This window comes from Nestor notabilis, unplaced genomic scaffold (genome assembly GCF_000696875.1).
Source record: "Nestor notabilis isolate BGI_N333 unplaced genomic scaffold, ASM69687v1 scaffold9339, whole genome shotgun sequence".
NCBI lineage: Eukaryota > Metazoa > Chordata > Aves > Psittaciformes > Psittacidae > Nestor > Nestor notabilis.
In genome coordinates this window covers 37,601-56,943 of record NW_009942415.1, presented here as the reverse complement: position 1 = coordinate 56,943, position 19,343 = coordinate 37,601, and the positions used below count along the sequence as shown (strand labels likewise).

Genomic DNA, 19,343 nt, shown 5'->3' with positions numbered 1-19,343 from the left:
CCCACCCCTGAAAAATTAATCTTAGAACTGGATACTGTTCATAAGGCAAACAATGTTCTAAGCTGAAAATTTAATTGGAAGTTATTGAATGTAAATGTATATTGAATACTGAGTTTAACATTGAAAGATTTCAGATTTAAAGACTTGTAGGAATATCTTCAGTAAAGGTATTTAGAATTTAATATCACTTATTTCTGTAATTCTTGCAGGTAGTACAAACACTGTTTGCCTTCAATACTACTAATAGAGTAGGAGATAAGAAGATGGAAGTGTGGTGCTAAGGTGTCTGTAGATAATAGCATATACTAAGAAACTGTAACATTCCTTTACAGGGACTGGGTCTCTTAATTCTTTTTAGAAAATCTTTTGTTTAACCTGCTAGCTTTCACAGTTTTGACTTGAAAATTGTAAAACAAATCATCTTGATGCTAAGAAACTAAATATTGAAGCAGTGGACATATGTGGATTTAGTGAGGTAATGTTTTGCTTTCTAGAAAAAAGTGACTTTCCTATTAACTGCAGTGGAAAACTTCAGTAAAACTTTTAAATTGATGTCTGCAGGGTAGTTGTGTTCAGAGTTGTACCCCGTATACGATCATTAACTATTCAAAACTGTAGGCTTTGTGGCTACTCTTTGACTTGTGCTGTGTTCAGTGGTTTTGACATTGCTTACCATTAATGCTTATTCAATATTCACCTGTTGAAGTAGCTGTGGAAGTAATATTTTAGCACAGCTATTAATTCAGTGCATATGTATATTATTTGAAGAAACTGAATCTAGAACTATTGGCAAATTCTAGATTAAATGAGCAAACTGACAAGATATAGGTAAGGAGATGAATCTGGAGAATCTTTGTATCACAAGTGAAATAGCTGGACTTCAACATCAATAGTGAGTAGAACTGGCGTGTGGGAATTAGTTCCCTTATATAAGCAACAATATGTGGAGGGTTTTTTTTCTCTAGTTGTGTTGACTTGCAGTAATCACAGGTAACTAGTAATGTTCTGCCAAAGTAAGTCAAACTTCAGTTACACTGGGTTTTTGAAGTTCTGAAGTGTTTCGTCCAGATTTCTTGCCTGGACAAAATTTCTGGTCCTTAGCAAGATGGATAGAGATAGTGTTCGGATATTGGTAATGACATACGGATTTCACTTTGTATATTATGCCTGTGACTAATGTGCCCAGATTCCAGTATGCATCTGTTAGGATACAGCAGTCAGCACTGGGATACTTTTGATGTAAGGTAATCTGTAATTGGTGTATGTTATTAGATGTGAAAAATACATTGTACACTTCAAGAATTCAAAGGCAATGACACTGAAACTGAACTGGTGATAGTAGTATTTACTGGCTAGAGCTTACTGCTTTAACTTACCTGCTTTCTTTAAATTCTTTAAATAGGCCTTAACTGCAATGTCCAACTCTATTCCAAATGTCATTTACCAGCTAGGGCATGGGCAATAGATATCATGGGATTAGTTGTCCTTGTGGAAGAAGTTATATCTTTGACAGAGATATATTGATAAATTGAGATGAGTTTTGCAGATGCTGCTTTATATTTTGACAGATTCCAGTTCTGTAGCATAAGGTAAACTTGCAGGAAGTTAGCAAACACTTTTTGTGGATTTCATTACCTGCTGGTAATGCTACTACTAATGCAGCCCAGGTGGCTGTCTTTGTCACAAGGGTACATTCTGCTGGCTCATTATCAGTTTGGTGTCTACCAGCACTCCAGGTTGTCTGCCAAGCTGAATTTCCACTAGTCAGCTCCCAGCATATACTGGTACGTGGGATTATTTCTCCCCCCAGAGAGAACTCTGCTTTTCCTGATGTTGAATTTTTTTGAGGTTCCTGTTTGCCCATTTATCCAGTCGGTTGAGGTTCCTCATGATGGCAGCACAACCCCTGGCCTATTGGCTGCTCCTCCAAGTGGTATCATCTGTGAAGTTTCTGTGAGGGTACACTCTGCCCCTTCATCCAGGTGACGTTAAACAATATTGGATCCAATATTAATGGAGTCCAGTGTCTAGCCTCCAACTGGACTTCATGCCACTCATCACAACCCATTGAATATGGCAGTTCAGCCAGTTCAGTCTACGGCACTGTCCCACTTAACTAGTATGTGCATCATACTTGTCTAGTGTGTACTTAAGCACATGTAGGTGTACTTAATTTGTGTTTGTGAGGATATTATTGGAGAGAGTGTCAAGTCTTACTGAAGTTGAGACAAACATAATGATTATCCCCTTGTCCACCAAGGCAGTCATGTCTTACAGAAGACTGTTAAGTTGGACGGACATCCCCTTTATAAATCTGCTCTGACTACTTCCAGTTTACTTCATGTCATTTATGTGAGTGGAAAGGAATTTCATGATCAGCTCCTCAATCACCTCCCATGGGATTGAGTTGAGATTGACTGTCCTGTAGTTGCCTAGAGAACAGGAGAACTTCTTGCCAATCCTGAGGATGGGTGATACTTGCTTTTTCCTACTCCTCAGAAACCTCCCCTGTTCCTCATGACCTTTCAAAGACAACAAAGGGTTGTCTCAGCTTGCAATGACGTTCATCAGCTCCCTCAGTGTATGGGATGAATGTCAAAGTTGTGGATGCAAAATTTCAGGCCACATGGACTTTTGTCTGTGCAGTTTAAATATTCCTCAGTGTGATCCTCTTCCACCTGAGAGTAAGTATTCCTTGTTCCAGAACTTCTGTTGTCTCGTGGGCATGGGATTCCTGGAGGTCACTTCTACTGGTAAAGACTGAGACAAGGAAACTACTAAGTATCCTGTGTTATTCTGGTGTTCCCCTGGTCAGCAGTGGGTTCATGTTTTCCCCAGTTTTCTGTTTGCTGCCAATATATTTGTATAGATCTTGGGTTTTTTGCCCTTCAGATCTCTCACCAAATTTGAATCCATGTGGGCTTTAGCTTTCATAATCTCATCCATGCATGATTTGACACCATTTATGTGTTCCTGCTTTCACATCCTGTACAAATTTTTATGTTGGAGTTTAATCCCTTGTTCACCCAAGCAGCACCCCCGCAACACCTTCACTTGATTTCCTGTTTGCTAAGATGATCCTTTGGCTTGGAGGTGATCCTTCAGTCACTGAAGATGGTGAGGAGGGACATCAGCATGGTTTACAGATCTCTTAAATCTGCTCTAGCAGCTTGCTTTGTAAGACCTATGATATCCATGCCTGTGCTGCTGGGCTGTCATAATCACCAAGGAGGTCCATCAGATACGTGGCATCCTGGGTTCAGCTACAGCAGTCATTTTTTCTCCTTCTTAGTAGCTGGTGCAGTGCAGTGGTTTTGACTTTCAGTCTGGGAACAACACTGATAACATCGGTGGTTTTAGTTGTTGCTAAGTAATGTTTACTCTGACCAAGGACTTTCTCAGTCTCATGCTCTGCCAGGGAGGAGGGGAAGCCAGGAGGAAGCAGAGATAGGACACCTGACCCAAACTGGCCAAAGGGGTATTCCATAGCACAGCACATCATGCCCAGTATATAAACTGGGGGGAGTCGCCCAGAAGGCCCAGATCGCTGCTCCAGTCGGGCTGGGTATTGGTTGGTAGGTGGTGAGCGGTTGCGTTCTCTCCCCTTGTTATTTCCCTTATTGTTATTGGTAGCAGTAGTGGTTTGTATTAATACCTAAGTTACTGGAGTGCTGTTATCTCAACCCGTGGGAGTTACATTCCTCCGATTCTCCTCCCCATCCCTCAGGGAGTGGGGGGGTCTCAACCCGTGGGAGTTACATTCCTCCGATTCTCCTCCCCATCCCTCAGGGAGTGGGGGGGGGCAAAAAGGGGGGGAGTGAGCGAGCATCTGCATGGTTCCGAGTTGCTGGCTGGGCTTAAACCACGACATATGGGTAAGAAGAGGAATTGTAGTTTCATTCTTAGCACTACTGGACATGAACTGCAGACCAGGCAGATCTTGTAAGTTAATTACTTGCTTCTACCCTACCTTAGCATCACTGTCCAGGAGCGAAAGAAGTTTTAGGTATTCAGCAGTGACCTCACAGGTCACTTGTTTGACATAAGGCTTTTTCTTGGCTTCTTACGTGTGTGTCTTTCTCCAGTTGTAAAGACATTTCTGCTTACATTGTACTTCCTCAGTTTTATTCTATGTAATGCATTGAATCGGAATGACTTTAACAGTAGTAGGAGGCTGAATGGAAAGTCCAATTACTGCATTAAGATTGCTTAGAAAATGGAGCTATTTAATCTATCAACATCTACAGAATTAGAGCAAAGTCTAGGTAGTTCAGAGATGGGGAAAACAGTAGCACCATAAACTACATCTTAGGGGCTTTGGCAGGCCTTTGGTGTCTTCTATTCATATGGACTTTTATCCTGTTTGAAAGGAATTTGTGAGGCTTACATTCTGCAACCTCTATTCTGAATGCTCACAAGTATGCGTGCTTAGAAAACAGCTTGGTAACAGGTATTTGAGTTCAAAGCTAATGTAAAACCCACAACATGTCCTTAATCTTTAGTAAACCATTGGGGATTTTCTTGAGTTTCTTAATAGTGAAATGTTATTTGACTGGCAGTCGGTAACTTTCTTGTTAAATAAAAAGATCAGTCACTGTGGTTTTTTTCCTTCCTTAGCTGATGGTCGCTCCCAGGAATTCTGTCTTCTCTCCAGAGGACCTGGACAAATACAAAGAAAAACTTGTGTTTGACAGCTTAAATAGGACTAGATGGAATAGTTTTCAGTGAATCTCCACTCCAGAGGGAATTAAAAGCTGACAGATAAAAATGTGATGTGCCAGTGATGTGTGCAGCTATGCAGCTTCCTTCCTCTGGTTTATCTATAAGTCGAGCCTGTCCTCCCCTGCTTCTCTTAGTGTTAAACTTTTTACACTAATAACTGAACACAGTGACCTGTTACAAAAAGGACTTTGTTGCTGTGCCCTCCTGCCATGTAGGGTTAAATTTGGTGGCCTGAAATGGTTTATTTTGAAAACTTAGCTGTTCAGAACTGCTTGAGTTTTGGTAGTTCAGGATTTTATTGTGTCTGGTCCTGTCTCCTAGGTAGTCTGTCTCCATTTTCTGGCTCTGGGTCTCCTTAAGGTCATCCTGCCAAATGGGGCATGGAGCTTTTGCTTCTTAAAGGTGCTCATAAGCCAAGTGGGCAAGTTGCTGAAGTTGTTTTATTCCTTAGCTGTTGTATTTGTCTACCTTTTGGGTAGACATCACTGTCCTTGCTTCCTTGGCAAGCTTTCCTCTCTTTTCCTGTCTCTGGTGCAGATTACTTCTTAAACTCTCTGTACACCAGGGAATGTCATAGGTATATACTTTTGTTTGTAAAAGAGTAGGAAAGTGACTCAAGATACAGAAACTATTCTTTTAAGCATGGATGTATGTAGTATTAATGGTTGGACATACAGAATTTAAAAGAACATTTGGTTTTAAATACAGATTGCAAGTATAGGGCTTTGGCTGCACAGCCATATACTGGTAGCACATTTACCACTTCTTAAGGAAAAAAAAAAAAAAAAAAAAGAAACAAACCCCAAAACATTGTTTTTACAAAACTTTGATGTTAAACCCTTAAGCACAGAACTTGTAAAATCAGTTACTTGGCCCAGCTGTGTCAGAATCTGCTGTATAGCTGGTACCTGAAGTTTAATTCCTCTTCTCTTTCTGACTTGCAAGGCTGTGCTTTCCCCTCATCTTTATTTCTGTAGTTCTTCTACTGGTGCACATTGTCCTTGACTTTGCAAAAACTCATACAAGGAAATAGGATGGTTAGTTGAACAAAAATGACAAAGTAACAGTAGGGTCTCTCCTCTCTTTCTCTGAAAGAGCTAATGTTGCTGAAGAGGTCTGGATTTGAGTATTGAATCTACTCTAGCAAATTTTAAGAAATCTTAACAAGGCTTTCCTGAAGGATGTGTTAAATGTCTCATCTACCTTGTGAAAGGCTCTTGGGAATCAAGTATTCTGTCATGTGCATGATTGACTGCTGTTCTTGTAACATGTGTTATCTGGTCTCTCGTTTCCACCAGTTTCCAAGATTACATCATTGCTGTAATTTAAAGTGATGCTCCATAATATATGGATGGATTACTTACGATGTTGCAAAATTGCCATAACCACTTTTTACTACTCCAGTTCAGATAGTTAGAAAGGCTTCTTGTGGCAGATTACAAGCACTTAAGTCCTGAACACTCCTGCTGTGTGAATCTGACTGTAATACTTGATACTATCTTCTAGGAATAATCTTACATTAACATTCTTAAATGGCAAGAATCAAGGCAAAATGGAAAGTCTAACCTATCAATTCCCAGCTAGTCTACCAAATGAACTACTGCTTTCTGTTCACATTGATCTTGAAAAAATTGCAGGATATGTCAAAGAGATTTTTAAAGGTGGGAGTAGAATTACTTAATTGGAAAATACCCATTGTTGTATCTGTGACTGGATTTATCGAAGAGGTTCCTGTGACATAGGAAGCTGAGGTAGAAGGATTTACACATAGCAGGTTCCTGGTGGAGTCTTTTGGTTAATTGGTTTTTTACACTTGGATCATAAACACTGGATCCGTTTTTGCTAAAGGGTCTGTCGCTTTCTACGTGGTACCTTGATGGTGGCAATTTTCATGAGCAATTCTGTGGACAGTTCCCTAGTGCATATTTCTAATAATACAAAAAGTGAGGTGGTGTGTAGAAGAGGGCTAAGTAATCTTTAGTTCAGTGGGCTCAGCTCCAGTGGAAACTAATTGTTCTTCAGTGTGGCTTTACTGCAGTTGAAACAAACCGAATGGAAACTGGGAAATTCTGTTATTCCTGTTGTAAGGCTGGTCAATGGCAGCTTTTCTATTACAATTAAATTGGCACATCTCCAAAAAAAGTTAATTAGGAGAAAACACTGAGGTTATCTCCAACTGCCTGTGTGTGAGATCAGTAGACAAGCACTTTGAACACAGGTTTTTAGCTCTTGTGTGGCTCTTGCGTTAGATGAGCAAGGTGCTGTGTGGCTTGTACAGCTCTGTGTTGGATAGTGTGTTATCTTGGACAGCTACAAGTTTTGTAGGTGAGGCCTGTCAGCCAGCTTTGGAAGATCCCTTGCACAAAGCCTCTGGGTAAAACGTTGAACAATCACAGTGGGGTTCTGCTTGTTTAGTCTCCAGAGTACTCTATCTCAATTGCCTCTTACTTTACTTCCATAGGAGTCTTAAGAGTTTGCTGATCTGCATGGAAATGATACCAGGGGAGGATTTGAAAATAAATGTCAAAGTATTAGGTGAAAGATACATTTACAGAATTAATTAAGCTTAGCTTTCCAGAGCTGGCTGATGCTGCATTGCAGGGAGAGAAGGGAAGGAGATAAATCTGACCACTTTTTGAGGCTCCTTTTTACCTTATTTTCTACAGTGAAAATCCCAAACAAAGTGTTTTGTCCTGTCCTACATGCATGGATGTTCTGGTCTAGTCTTTCCTGTAATAAGGATAAAACACGTACATGGACTCTGTGGGAGACACTAAAATCTTCAAGATACTGCTTTTGTAGCACGTGTCTTAAGGGTTGAAGAATGTGATTGATAATCTTAAAATACATCTGACCGGCACTTTGAGGCAGCAAGTAAAAACCTCTGTCCAAAACAACATGAGAAGCTGTCACTTGGTGCTTCATTATAAGAAGTGTTTTTTCTGGTGCAGAAATTGGCAACCTGCTGATAAGATGAAATGCAAGTTGCATTCCCACTTTTGCCGTTCATTTTTAGGCTTATAAGAGTGATGTAGCAGAGTTTCTTGACTTAATGAATGATTGTGTGACATTTGATAGCAAGCTCAACACATGTACAAAGGGCACAGTGCTTGAAAAATACTTGCAAACCTTTAAGAGCTTTGGGCTGTCTGTGATTTTGACCTAGAATCTGAAACCTTCATTCCTTGTATTTTTTAAAATTTTTAATGGTAGTTAAAAGAAAAACAATCTTGTATCTTCCTAAACTTGTCTTTGTAATCTTACAGTAAGCTAACCGAGAACATTTTTTCCCTGTCAAGGCTTGCTGTGTGTGTACCTAGCTTTCCCCTTTACTTGAAAGTACTCCTTAAATTACATATGAGTTCGTGTAGTCAGCTGCTTCTGCACTGTCTATGTTGCATTTTTTCAGTGTTTTCACAGAAGCCAGCTCCAAAAAGACCCTGCTTAACTGGCTTTGCAAGGAAACTTTTTTGGCTGCCCTTAGAAACATTTCAGACTCTCAGAACAACTTACACTGTTCTATTTCACCTGTTTTAAAAGTGTTTGATTTCTAGGTTTTTCACTTTTTTCCTAAGGTTTCCTATGCGCGACCAAGCTCAGCTTCTATTAGAGATGCAAATTTGTATGTTAGTGGACTTCCAAAAACCATGACACAGAAGGAACTGGAACAGCTTTTTTCCCAATATGGACGCATTATTACTTCTCGTATTCTGGTTGATCAAGTCACAGGTAAGTAGGCAGTTTTGCACTTCCTCTCATTTTTGGACTGGCAGTTTAAAAAACATTTCACCTTTCAGTACAATCATCTTGTCTTGAATGAAAGGAGTATGTAAGCCAGAAAATGCAATTTTCTGCTGGAATTGTTCAAAAAGTATGCATGGACAAAAATAGATTGTGGATTGTACTGAACCAGCTTGAGTCATTTCCACCCTGAAGGTGCAGGTTGGAAGCTTGTTTCATGGCTTGTAATAAATTTACAGCTGCTATAATCTTCCTTTCCCAGCTGCTGTGTGAAAATAGTCCCTATGCACCTTATGAAACACTATTAAACACATTTTTTATAAAAATAGAATTCTGCGCGGAAATGCACAGCTGGTTGTCTGAGGCTAGGATTACAAAAGACAGGACTAATAATTGCTGTTTTCAAGGTAGCCTTATTGACTTCAGGCACACTGAAGAACACGAACTTTGAGTTCCTCAGGAACTGGTAAGTTCTGTCCTTGAGGAACTAAGCTCTAGTAGATTAGTTGCATTGTTACAGGATGTGTCTTAACCAGTGATTGGGTGTCAATTGCACTGGTTACTTTTCAGACTTGGAAAGTAGTGCATGTGGTTTTGCTGGATTAATCGGATGATATTGGGGAGCTTTATCATTTGCTGCCTCACCTGCTTATAGCAGGCCTGTTCAAAAATAAGCAATCAAATGAAATGCCAAGTGTATGATGGAAGTATTGCGTGTGCTAAGCAAAACACAAAGGAAACACACAAAAAACCAAACCAAACCAGGGCTGTGGGACACAAGAATTCATGTACTTGGGTAATAATAAACTAGCTTGGTTTTTTTTTTTTTTAATAGCTGTACCTATTCATAGTTGAATATATCATGGGTGACAAAGAGCCTTCAGCTGTTGGAGGTCATAAAGATTTCAAATGGTCTTTGAAAGGGCTGCACATGCAAGTGTTTGACATTTGGCTGACCTTCAGAGGACCTCATATGTAGTCCATTGCAATTCCTTTACATTAACGGAATTCTCAGTACTGACACATAATATTTAAAGTGTTTTAATAGTGTGAGTTGGTAAAAGTGTAGCTAGGCAGGAAAAGGAAAGCTAATGGCCAAATAGTGACTTTTAGAAGCAGTAGATTTGCAGATCAGATTTCCAGTCCTTGTGAAGTAAGAAACTTTTTACAGTATGTTGCTATATATTCATGGATAGAAATAGGTGGGATTTTACAAAGGGTAAGTAAATGTAATTGAACTTTTAAATGTGTACTGTAATTCTTAAGTACTCAATAAATCCAAGCATGTGCACAGTAGTTCTCTGGCATAGACTGTTGTTCAGGTTGAAGCTTTCTTTCCTCCTCCTTCTTAGTAATTTGGAAGAGCCAGGCTCAAAATGGTATGAATAATAAGGCTGTGACACAAACAGCCATGAGAAATGCAAAATTGAAGCTGTGACGTTTGCCTCTAAAGCTTTCTTGTGCCTGCTTATTGTCAGTTTACTGGTTTAAATTGTCATTGTTTATGAACAGAATACATTTCTTGTCATTAATGTCTTTAGTAAGGACAAGTGTCTAACTTGTCTGCTTATTCATGAACCAGAAGAAGAGGCCTCTAAATGGATTTAGGAATATTACAAAGAAGCATGCAAGTGACTAGTGATGGCTGTACTAGCTTTAATGTTAATTGGTTTTAGTATTGACACTTCAGTGTGTTAATGTATTTAAGCCACAGTGTAAATTTTTGAGTTGTGATGTTCTAAGACCTTCCATGAACATTTGCCGATCCCCTTGCTTGTCATCCTTGAATTTTTCTTCACCAAGGAAGAATATATGGCCCAGTGAAAATTTCCTTCAAAAAATAACATACAAAAATATGGTGGTATGCTGAAATTGAATCCTTTACTTAGAAGTAACCACCGACTGTTAAAACAGAGGCACAATAATACTATTGCTGTAATTTACAACCTGCATTCTGTCTTCATCTTCACTGTGTATTTGCTCCAAAGGGAATTTCAAGGAGTGCTGCAGGAGAGCATAAGCCATTTCTTGCTTCTAGGGAGCAGATGACTAAGCTATTTATAGAATTTCTGTGGATTTAGATACTGTGAACAGAGGTTACAGTGCAGTTGGTTCTACTTTCATCTCCATCCCTCCTGCAGTTGCTTCACTTCAGAATTGCCCTTTGGCTCACTGTGTTTAAGTTGTCTCCACTGTATTTTCCCCTCAACCTTCCAACCTTGTATCTTATGTTAGTTAAACTTATAAGAAAACAACCAAAAACTGGTGGAAAACTCTGAGCAAAAACTCAGTTCTAATATACTCAAAATTATTATGTATTCACAGAAATTGGCCATTAGCTTAGCAATTGGTTATAAAAGTGTTAATGTCTAATTCCAAAGTCTCTGAATTAATTGCTACATGCTTCCTTCCTCTTGTGCAGGAGTATCAAGGGGTGTAGGGTTTATCCGGTTTGACAAGCGAATTGAAGCAGAAGAAGCTATCAAGGGCTTGAATGGCCAGAAACCTCCAGGTGCCACAGAGCCCATCACTGTAAAGTTTGCTAACAATCCAAGCCAAAAAACCAATCAGGCCATCCTTTCCCAGCTGTACCATTCTCCAAACAGAAGGTATCCGGCACCTCTGGCTCAGCAGGCTCAACGTTTTAGGTAAGTCAAAAGCATACTTTTGTGCAGCTGTGCTGGAAGCACGTGTTTTCCACCATCCTTACCTTCCCGACTTGTCTGATTATTGTGTTTTTGTGAAGGGCACACATGAAAATGTTGAACTTAGCTATGCTTCCTACAATACAACTAAAAGCAAAAATGCATTCCATCCTATTGATAGCATTTCAGTATCTAATAAAACTCCTTAAACAGAGATGATGTCTTTTATGCAGTCACTAAAAAAAGTCCCTTTCAAAGGTTATTTTTAATTTCTTAGATTATTCTGGATTAATGTGCAAGTTGATTTAGTTAACATTGACCTAAGAAATTCAGCTTCCTTCTTAGCCATATGGCATGCCACAGCCAGCCTCCTCTTCTCCACTTGCTGTCTTTCCTCCCTCTTCTGGCTTTCAGGTTTTTTTCCTAGTTAGTTGTCCAAATCCTGCATGCTACACTGTTGTCTTTTTTAATGAAGATTATTCAAATATTTTCCGCATGTCTGTCTTTTTGCAAATACATGTTCCCATCACGCTGAAGCTACAGCCGTACAGTTTCCTGTGATACTTAGTGAATTGAAAAGGACAGATGGTGAGAATAAAGTGAAACAAATACTGTATTGTCTACATTCATGAGTACCTCAGATTTTTCACAGTTATTTTGATTTCGTCTCACCTTCTGCCCTTGGGCTATGTGACTGGATTGTGCTAAACAGTAATACACTCAAACAGTTTCCATTTTATTTTTCAAGAGATAAAATCAGCTGGTAGTGTGCTTCAAAGAGAATATGCCAAACTTGAAAAGCTCTTCACTGGTTACCCTCACTTTTGGATATAACATTCAGAGGTTATTGATTGCACTTCTGTCAGGACTTCTGAATTTTTCTTTTCTTCAGCTTCTCAGCCTTATGTGCTGCAAATCTCTCACAGGTGTGAAAGTTAGCACTAGAGTAGGCTTTCTGCCCTAAGGGAAGGGAGATACAATTTTATTATTGGTAGACTGAGATAAGAACAGTGTAACTAAAGTACAGTATAATACTATTAGTACTAATAGTAAGGGACATATCAAGGGGAGAGAATATGAAAGGGAAAAAGAAAAAAAAAACTCCACCAATAAATACAAGTGATGCACAATACAATTGCTCATCACCTGCTGACCAATACTCAGACCGATCCAAGCTCCCCCCAGTTTATATACCAAGCATGGAGTGCTGTGGTATGGAATACCCCTTAGGCTAGTTTGAGTCAGGTGTCCTGTCTCTGCTCCCTCCCAGCTTGGCATGCCCCTCCGCACTGGCAGAGGCTGAGACTGAGAAGTCTTTGGTCAGGGTAAGCGCTACTGAGCAACAACTAAAACATCTGTGTGTTACCAGCATTATTCTCAGAGTAAAGTCAAAACATAGCACTGCACCAGCTACTAGGATGAAAAATAACTCTATCCCAGCTGAATGCAAGACCATTTAAATTTCATGGGAAAGTTGTTTTTTTTGGGTGGGTTTTTTTTATTGTTGTTTGGGTGTGTTTGTTTTTGGTTGGCTGTTTTGTGGGGGGGTTTTTGTTGTTTTCTTTTTTTTCGTTTTTCCTCCCCGTAGAAATTAAGTGTAAAGTGATGCCTTAAGCAACTATAATAGATACTGTGATTTGCTCCACTTAAAAGTATAATGGTTCAAAAAGTACTGAGTAGGGACCAGTTCTGTAGTGAGGGAGAATAAAATCTTTCTCGCTTTTATAGATTTCAAGGAAGAATAAGGTTGAAGTGTGACTGGTTAAAAGGTAAACTGGGGTTGCAGACAAAATTAGATATTTTTCTTAATATAATTAAGAAGGCCTGGGGAAGGCCTTCAGGCTTCTGTTTCCACTCTAAAAGAGGCAGCCTTGCCAAATTTTAAGTTTATATAACTGTAAAGGCAAACTGTCTCTTTTTTAGGTGTTTGCTTTACTGTTTTTGTGGCATTCCAGTTGTCTTGCTGACTGCGTAGGTCAGATTTCAGTGATACTTCAGATCTTTCATGTGTTTAATTTGCAAGAGATCTTAGCTGTTGGCATTTCTGACATGATTGCCTGATGTAGTTGCCCTGTCTCTGTAATGGTTGACAAAGACCTGAAAACAGAATTAGCATAAACTTTAGTAATAAAGAACAATAGGGTCACTAGACTGCTGCTTTTTTTTTTTTTTTTTTTTAATTAAGAAAAATCTTGAGTTGGACTGTGAAAAGCAGCTATATATAACTGTTCCTCAGTTTCTGTAGGATGTGTAACTTAAAGCGTCTTTAAAAGTTGTTTAGTGGATGCCCATGATAATTTTTCCAGAACATTTTTAAGTTGTCCAGGTAACTGATGATAACTGTTACAGTTTGATACGATTACTGTATGAAGTCCTCAGCCCACTCCTCTACAGCAAGGACCTGTAAATGGTGGTGTTTCTGGAACTCTTTGCCTTGCTTTCCGCCCCCAAATATTAATAATGTTAGACTTGTGTCATCCACACTAATTCTGCTGATAATAATCAGGCATTTTTTAAATTTCCTTTTTAGGTTTTTAGTGGCTTGCTCTCTTGTCAGTGATACCCACAAATCCTGCTCACTGCAGAATCATAATGCTCTGTAGTTTGAGACTTTTACTTGGTTTGAAAATAAGACAAAGTATTTTTTTTTTCAACCTTGTTTTGCACAAGTTTAGTTACACTGCTACAGTGCTTGACTTTGGATTCTGTATACCAGTAATGGTTATTAAATCCCTTAGCTCATTACTGGAGAGAAATCACAGTAAGGTACAGATCTGTAAGGTAGCCGTAAGCTACAAACTATATTAAGTGTACTCTTTCTTACTGAAACTCTTGTTTTGTGGAGTCCTGAAGAGAACCTTTAATAAGACTTTCTCTTCACATGTCTGGACTTTGTCAGGAAGAAACCAGAGCTTCTTTAGGGTAGAAATTTTCTTTAAAGTACTTCTTCAAGGGACTTCAGGAGTAACTCATAGGCGCTGCATATTCTGGGTATTGGCTAGGTAATTACAAAGGGTTTAGAGTTGTGGTGGCACACTGCAGTTTAGCAGCTTGGGGGAAGAAACACATGGAGGAAGCTTATGGGCTGATAGATGTGTGTGTGCATATATATTGTAAAACCACTCTACTCTGAAAAAAAGTAGGAAAACAAATTTTTATTTGCAGTTCATAGTCTAATTTTTACTGCTCCAAACCCCTGCATCTATGTGGGTATTCATGTCAGAAGCCTCAGTAAAGTCTTTATCCACAAGTTAGTAATTTGGAAAATTTCACCAAGGTGATAACTGTCTAATGTTATGCTAGAGTATTTGACTCAAGCCTAAGTAGTGATAGTAGTGCATTTTCTGAATTGAACTGTTTATAGTTGTGGATGCTACACAAGAACATCTATTTTGCATTTGCTAACTGTATCAGGTGTAACAAGGTGCCACAGCTCTTTCAGTGTTGATACTTTCACTTAACACCGAGGTTCTGTACCATGCAAGGAACTTGGCAGTAAAATATCAAGTTTCCTTAAGACTAAAGGGTGGAAAAGTCTGAAGATTGAACACATGCTAAATGTTTTGCAGGTTGGACAATCTGCTCAATATGGCTTATGGAGTAAAGAGGTAATAAAGGACTGCTGTGTTCATAATAACCAAATTATTATTTGGTGTGCTTTTACTTTTTCAGTAAGACTTTTGTTGGATTTTTGCATGTTGAGACTTCAGATTGTTCATTTAGGTGCATTTTGCATGAAAGAGAGAAACCATCTGTAGCAGATCCCTGGAATTCCTGTTTCAAATGACTTACTAATCCTTACTGGTTTTATAGCATGCTTTTCTTTTGATTTTTCTGTGGTATTTTATTTCAGACGGATGTAGCACTGTTCCCCTAGTATTGTACATAGTATCTGGGGCATGGGGGAATAAATATTTGTGATGTTACCTTATTAGTCTGGCCAATATGTTCATGCTGAGAAAAGCCCTGTATCATCATCTTATTTTCATTTTGAAATGTCTTTGGTGGGATTTTCTGTGAAACAGGTACTTCATGATCCTATTTGGTTTTCCTCTGTTCTTCAGTAGGTTTCCTCCAATGACCATTGATGGAATGACCAGTTTGGCTGGAATTAATATCCCTGGACATGCAGGAACTGGATGGTGCATTTTTGTATACAACTTGGCTCCTGACGCTGATGAGAGTATCCTCTGGCAAATGTTTGGACCCTTCGGAGCAGTAACCAATGTGAAAGTCATCCGTGACTTTAACACCAACAAGTGCAAAGGTTTTGGATTTGTGACTATGACAAACTATGATGAGGCAGCTATGGCAATAGCCAGCCTGAATGGATATCGCCTTGGGGACAGAGTATTGCAGGTCTCCTTCAAAACAAACAAAACGCACAAAGCCTAACAAGTTATTCTCAGTGCATTAATACATGAAAAACTGTACAACAAAGGCAGTTTACAAGACGCTTTATGCATTCGTAAATGCCTTTGTTGTATGTCAGTGTGGAAATGGGGATAAAATGACTACTTAGCATCCTAAGAATATGTGAGATTTTTTTATTGCTAATATTTGAATTAAAACTTCTTAAATATCTTTTGTGTTTGAATATTGACAAGAGGTACAGGGTTTTTACCTGTCACAATGCATATTCTATTGCCTTCTTTGAAGAAGGTGGACCTTTTAAAATGTTTCAGCTAAGGGAAGAAGTTTTTTCTTTTTCAATGACTGCCTTCAACCTATGAGTAAATATTGAGGCTTTGTGGTTTATTTTGTTTCTTTTGTGTTATTTTATTTGCCTTGTGTTTAATTTACGGTTTAATGCATTGCTGTTTTGTTGTTCAGTAAAAGTGTTTGAAGTTTACACTTTATTTATAAAGTTATAAGCAGTATTTATTTTCTAATTATCATTTGGGTTGGGAAGTGGGAACACATTATAAAAAGCTTATTGTAAGAATACTGGAGAACTTTTCGTAAAGCAGTACCTTGCCAAAGAGATAAGAGCCTCTTTGATGTGGGTTTAAAAAAGCATCTATTTTTGTAAAAAAAAAAAAAAAAAAATTTGGAGAAACTTTTTACTGGTCCTGGAACAAATATTTTGACTTGAATACTTTGAGAAATCTCTTCATATGACACCTAGTGAGCTTTTAAAACTTACCAGGAAATTTGCAATTGCTGGGGAAAATTTAGAAAGATTTATGATGTAGAGATACTTTTGAGATCTTTGTACTAAGAAGTAGAGTCAATGGGATGCACTGTTGGTTTCATTTTTGTAATCATCAGTGGAGTCTTTGATCATCCTGGTTATTGAGTGGTAGGTGGCTCACATTGATTTGTGATTTTGAAACAAATTAAAATTTAAATACCATAACAGCAAGCAGGAAACTTAAAATACCAAGAAATGGGGGAAAAAAAAAATCTGTTCTTCCTAAAGAATTCCCTTCAGATGGAGCTCATGGTGTTTAGTGATGTACTTGCTATTGTTTGAAGAATTGTTTTGTCTTAAGAAGAGACGTTGAGCATGGTTTGCGCAGTAGCAAATCAGCAGAAGTGGCCTAAGTTGGGTATGTTTGGAGGTATTTTGAAAGGTATGTTCAAGGCTAACACCTGAGCTTTGTGTAATGTAAATAAGACCTTGAGTTATGAACCTTTCAGCTAATTTTGATTTTAGTTTATTTTTCAAGTTACATGCCAAGTGATGTTCAATTTTGAATGTTTTTGTATTGAGTTTTTTCTTTGTAAATGGCATTAACATTGTTACTTGAGGTCTGCTTATTCATTTTTGTTGTCCTGAGGACTTGAATTTACAGTGCATCAGATCTGTTGCTATTTTTGTCTGTAGATAGTCTAGCTTCAGCTGTTTATGGTGATGCTACATTTTTGTTTATAAATATGTTTGTGGTAAAAAATGAGTATAATCATAGGTTTTGAAATTTCCTTACATTTTTCATACAAAAACCATAAATACCTGTATGCTATTGAAATTTAACTTTGTATGATGCTTACATCACTATTTGGGGGAATAGGAAAAATCTTTACCATGTATTGAAGAAATCTAAGGAAAAAATACAGAATATTTTCTGATTAGCATCTAGCTTATAATTAAATTTTTAAAAAAGCTGAGGGTTTGATGCCTTCACCAGGATGCACTGACAATTCCATAGTTACGTCCTGCTTTTTGTATAAACTGAGATGCTCATGTGCTTCCCCTTAGAAAAAGCAATGTTCTATGCATAACATAGTTGTACACTATCTTTGCAGTTGCTTTTGGTTCTTATTCTTTTAAACTGTAGTTATAAATTTTTCAGTATAGTACAGTACATATACTGTGAAGTGCGTGCTAAAGTGAATAAGCGAGTTTTCATGCTGACCCACTCAATGCTATTCAAAACTCAATTGGCTTCCTGAGCACTTCCTCATTCTTAGGTGCATTTAGATTGTTAAAGCTAATCCTGTGCATTAAAAGTTGTATATACTGTAGAAATCACAAACTTTCAAATGTGGGGAAAACAGTAGCTACATGCTTCTTTCCTATACTACTGTAGCAACTTAACGGCATTGATGAGAAGGCATGTAAATTGGGCTTCACTTTACAGTGTTTATCAGAGCACTTAGTAAAATATAAGGCTGGTATTTATTTGAAGTTGTATAGTATGACTTAATTCACATCTGTTGGAATAGAAAATATATTCTGTTGAGTATTTAAGAGGTTGTACATGTTTTCTTTTGTGTTTGGATCCTTTGTACTTTTTCATGTTCAGTACATCAATAAACAAAGTTGAAGGGAGCACGGTGTGTCACGAGCAGATCTTTTACCACATTGTCCTCTGTGTTAATGGGTAAGCAATCTGAGTGAAAGGTTCCTGCAAAGCTCTTGAGCTCCTTTTAACTTAGCTCAAGATCCTAGTTACCAATGAGAGAAGGTGGGACAGAGGAGCAGTGTATCAGTCTTGTGTTAGAATTAATGTTGAATTTTTTCACTTTGGCTTTATATGAACCACTCAATATTAAACTGATAAATGATGGTCATTAAACAGATTCACTAAAAATTTTTTTGCTGTCTAGCAGACTGCCCTGGTGTGTTAGGACATACAGAGGAGAGGGAAGGATTTACTCTTTATTGCAGTGTCCACTGGCTGTTTAATTGCTGCATTCATTTCTGGGATCTGTGAATGGAATTAACCTTAGTTTGCTATTATTTTCCCTTCCCAGCTTTTGAAGAAATTATTTAAAAATCAGTTAACTCTTGCCCTTTTAAAGCACATATATTCCTAAATTAATTTCTTTGCTCAATCGAATGAGTGTGAATTTCCACCAGTGAGAATACACTTCCAAAAGTGGCTTATGCAGTGTAGCTTTTATTTTTAACTGCTTTCTTTCACCTTCCTTTTTATATCTCTACTGTGAGATTTTTTTGATGCAGAACCTCGTAATGTATTTTGGCATGGAGCATTTCTCATCACTACAGTGTGATGGAATTGAGCTTACTTGGATCATGGGGTTGTAAGTCTGTGAGCGACACAAAAACCTCAAGATGCTGGTCACAGCCAGTGTTAACGAACTGCCTACATTTACTTACAGAAATGGTGTGTACTGATGACTATGTGTTTATGTTCTTTGGCTGGAGTACTGTAAGGATGCAAGACACGGTGCTTGGCAGCAAATAAGGAGCTATATTTCAAGTTCAGTATTCCAGCACAGACATCTGTGTTCAGCTTGCACTCTTTCATGGAAGGATAGTTTTTAGTTCTCAACTCAGACCAGTTTGAGTACGGTGTAACTAGCCACAGTTGCATTATTTTGTTATACAGAAGTGAGGACAAAAATGTTATGTAATTGCCTGCAGCTGAGAATCGAAACTGCTTGTATTTTGAGGGTTGACTTGCAGATAAGCAGGCAGTCAAGGAGCAACACTGAAATTATCAGTTGTAAGTGCAGTTGCCCAGAGGAAAGGTCAGTGCTGAAAAATACAAATTCGATTATATGTAGCTGAGCACCTCTGAGTAGCTGGAGCTCATGAGTAAGGGAAACTGATGCAAATTTATACAGAAGTAGTACTTTTATTGCTATATTAAAGTTTTATGATAAAGCTAAGGAAGAACATGTGAAAGTGTTTCACATGGTGTGGTAGAGGAAGACTGGTTCCTTTGGTACCTAAATAACGAGTTTCAGGAATATATATAAACATCTGTGAGGGACTAACAGTAACAGATATGACAAGCTGGAAGCATGAGCCTGGCAGAGGGT

General features: G+C 38.3%; 1 protein-coding gene across 3 annotated transcripts in view; it reads left to right on the top strand.

Annotated features, from left to right (window-relative positions):
• Positions 1 to 17,883, top strand: part of ELAVL2 (ELAV like neuron-specific RNA binding protein 2) — a 55,269-nt gene extending 37,386 nt beyond the window's left edge. Inside the window, exons 4-7 of one of the 3 annotated variants that reach the window (XM_010021398.1) lie at positions 8,298 to 8,451; positions 10,886 to 11,111; positions 14,678 to 14,716; positions 15,176 to 17,883. In XM_010021398.1, coding sequence (XP_010019700.1) covers positions 8,298 to 8,451; positions 10,886 to 11,111; positions 14,678 to 14,716; positions 15,176 to 15,503 — 747 coding nt within the window. In that variant the 3' untranslated portion in view covers positions 15,504 to 17,883. Of the gene's footprint in view, positions 1 to 8,297; positions 8,452 to 10,885; positions 11,112 to 14,677; positions 14,717 to 15,133 lie in introns of all 3 variants that reach the window. The other 2 variants (XM_010021397.1, XM_010021396.1) reach the window with 2 other exon arrangements.
• The last annotated feature ends 1,460 nt before the right edge of the window (positions 17,884 to 19,343 follow it).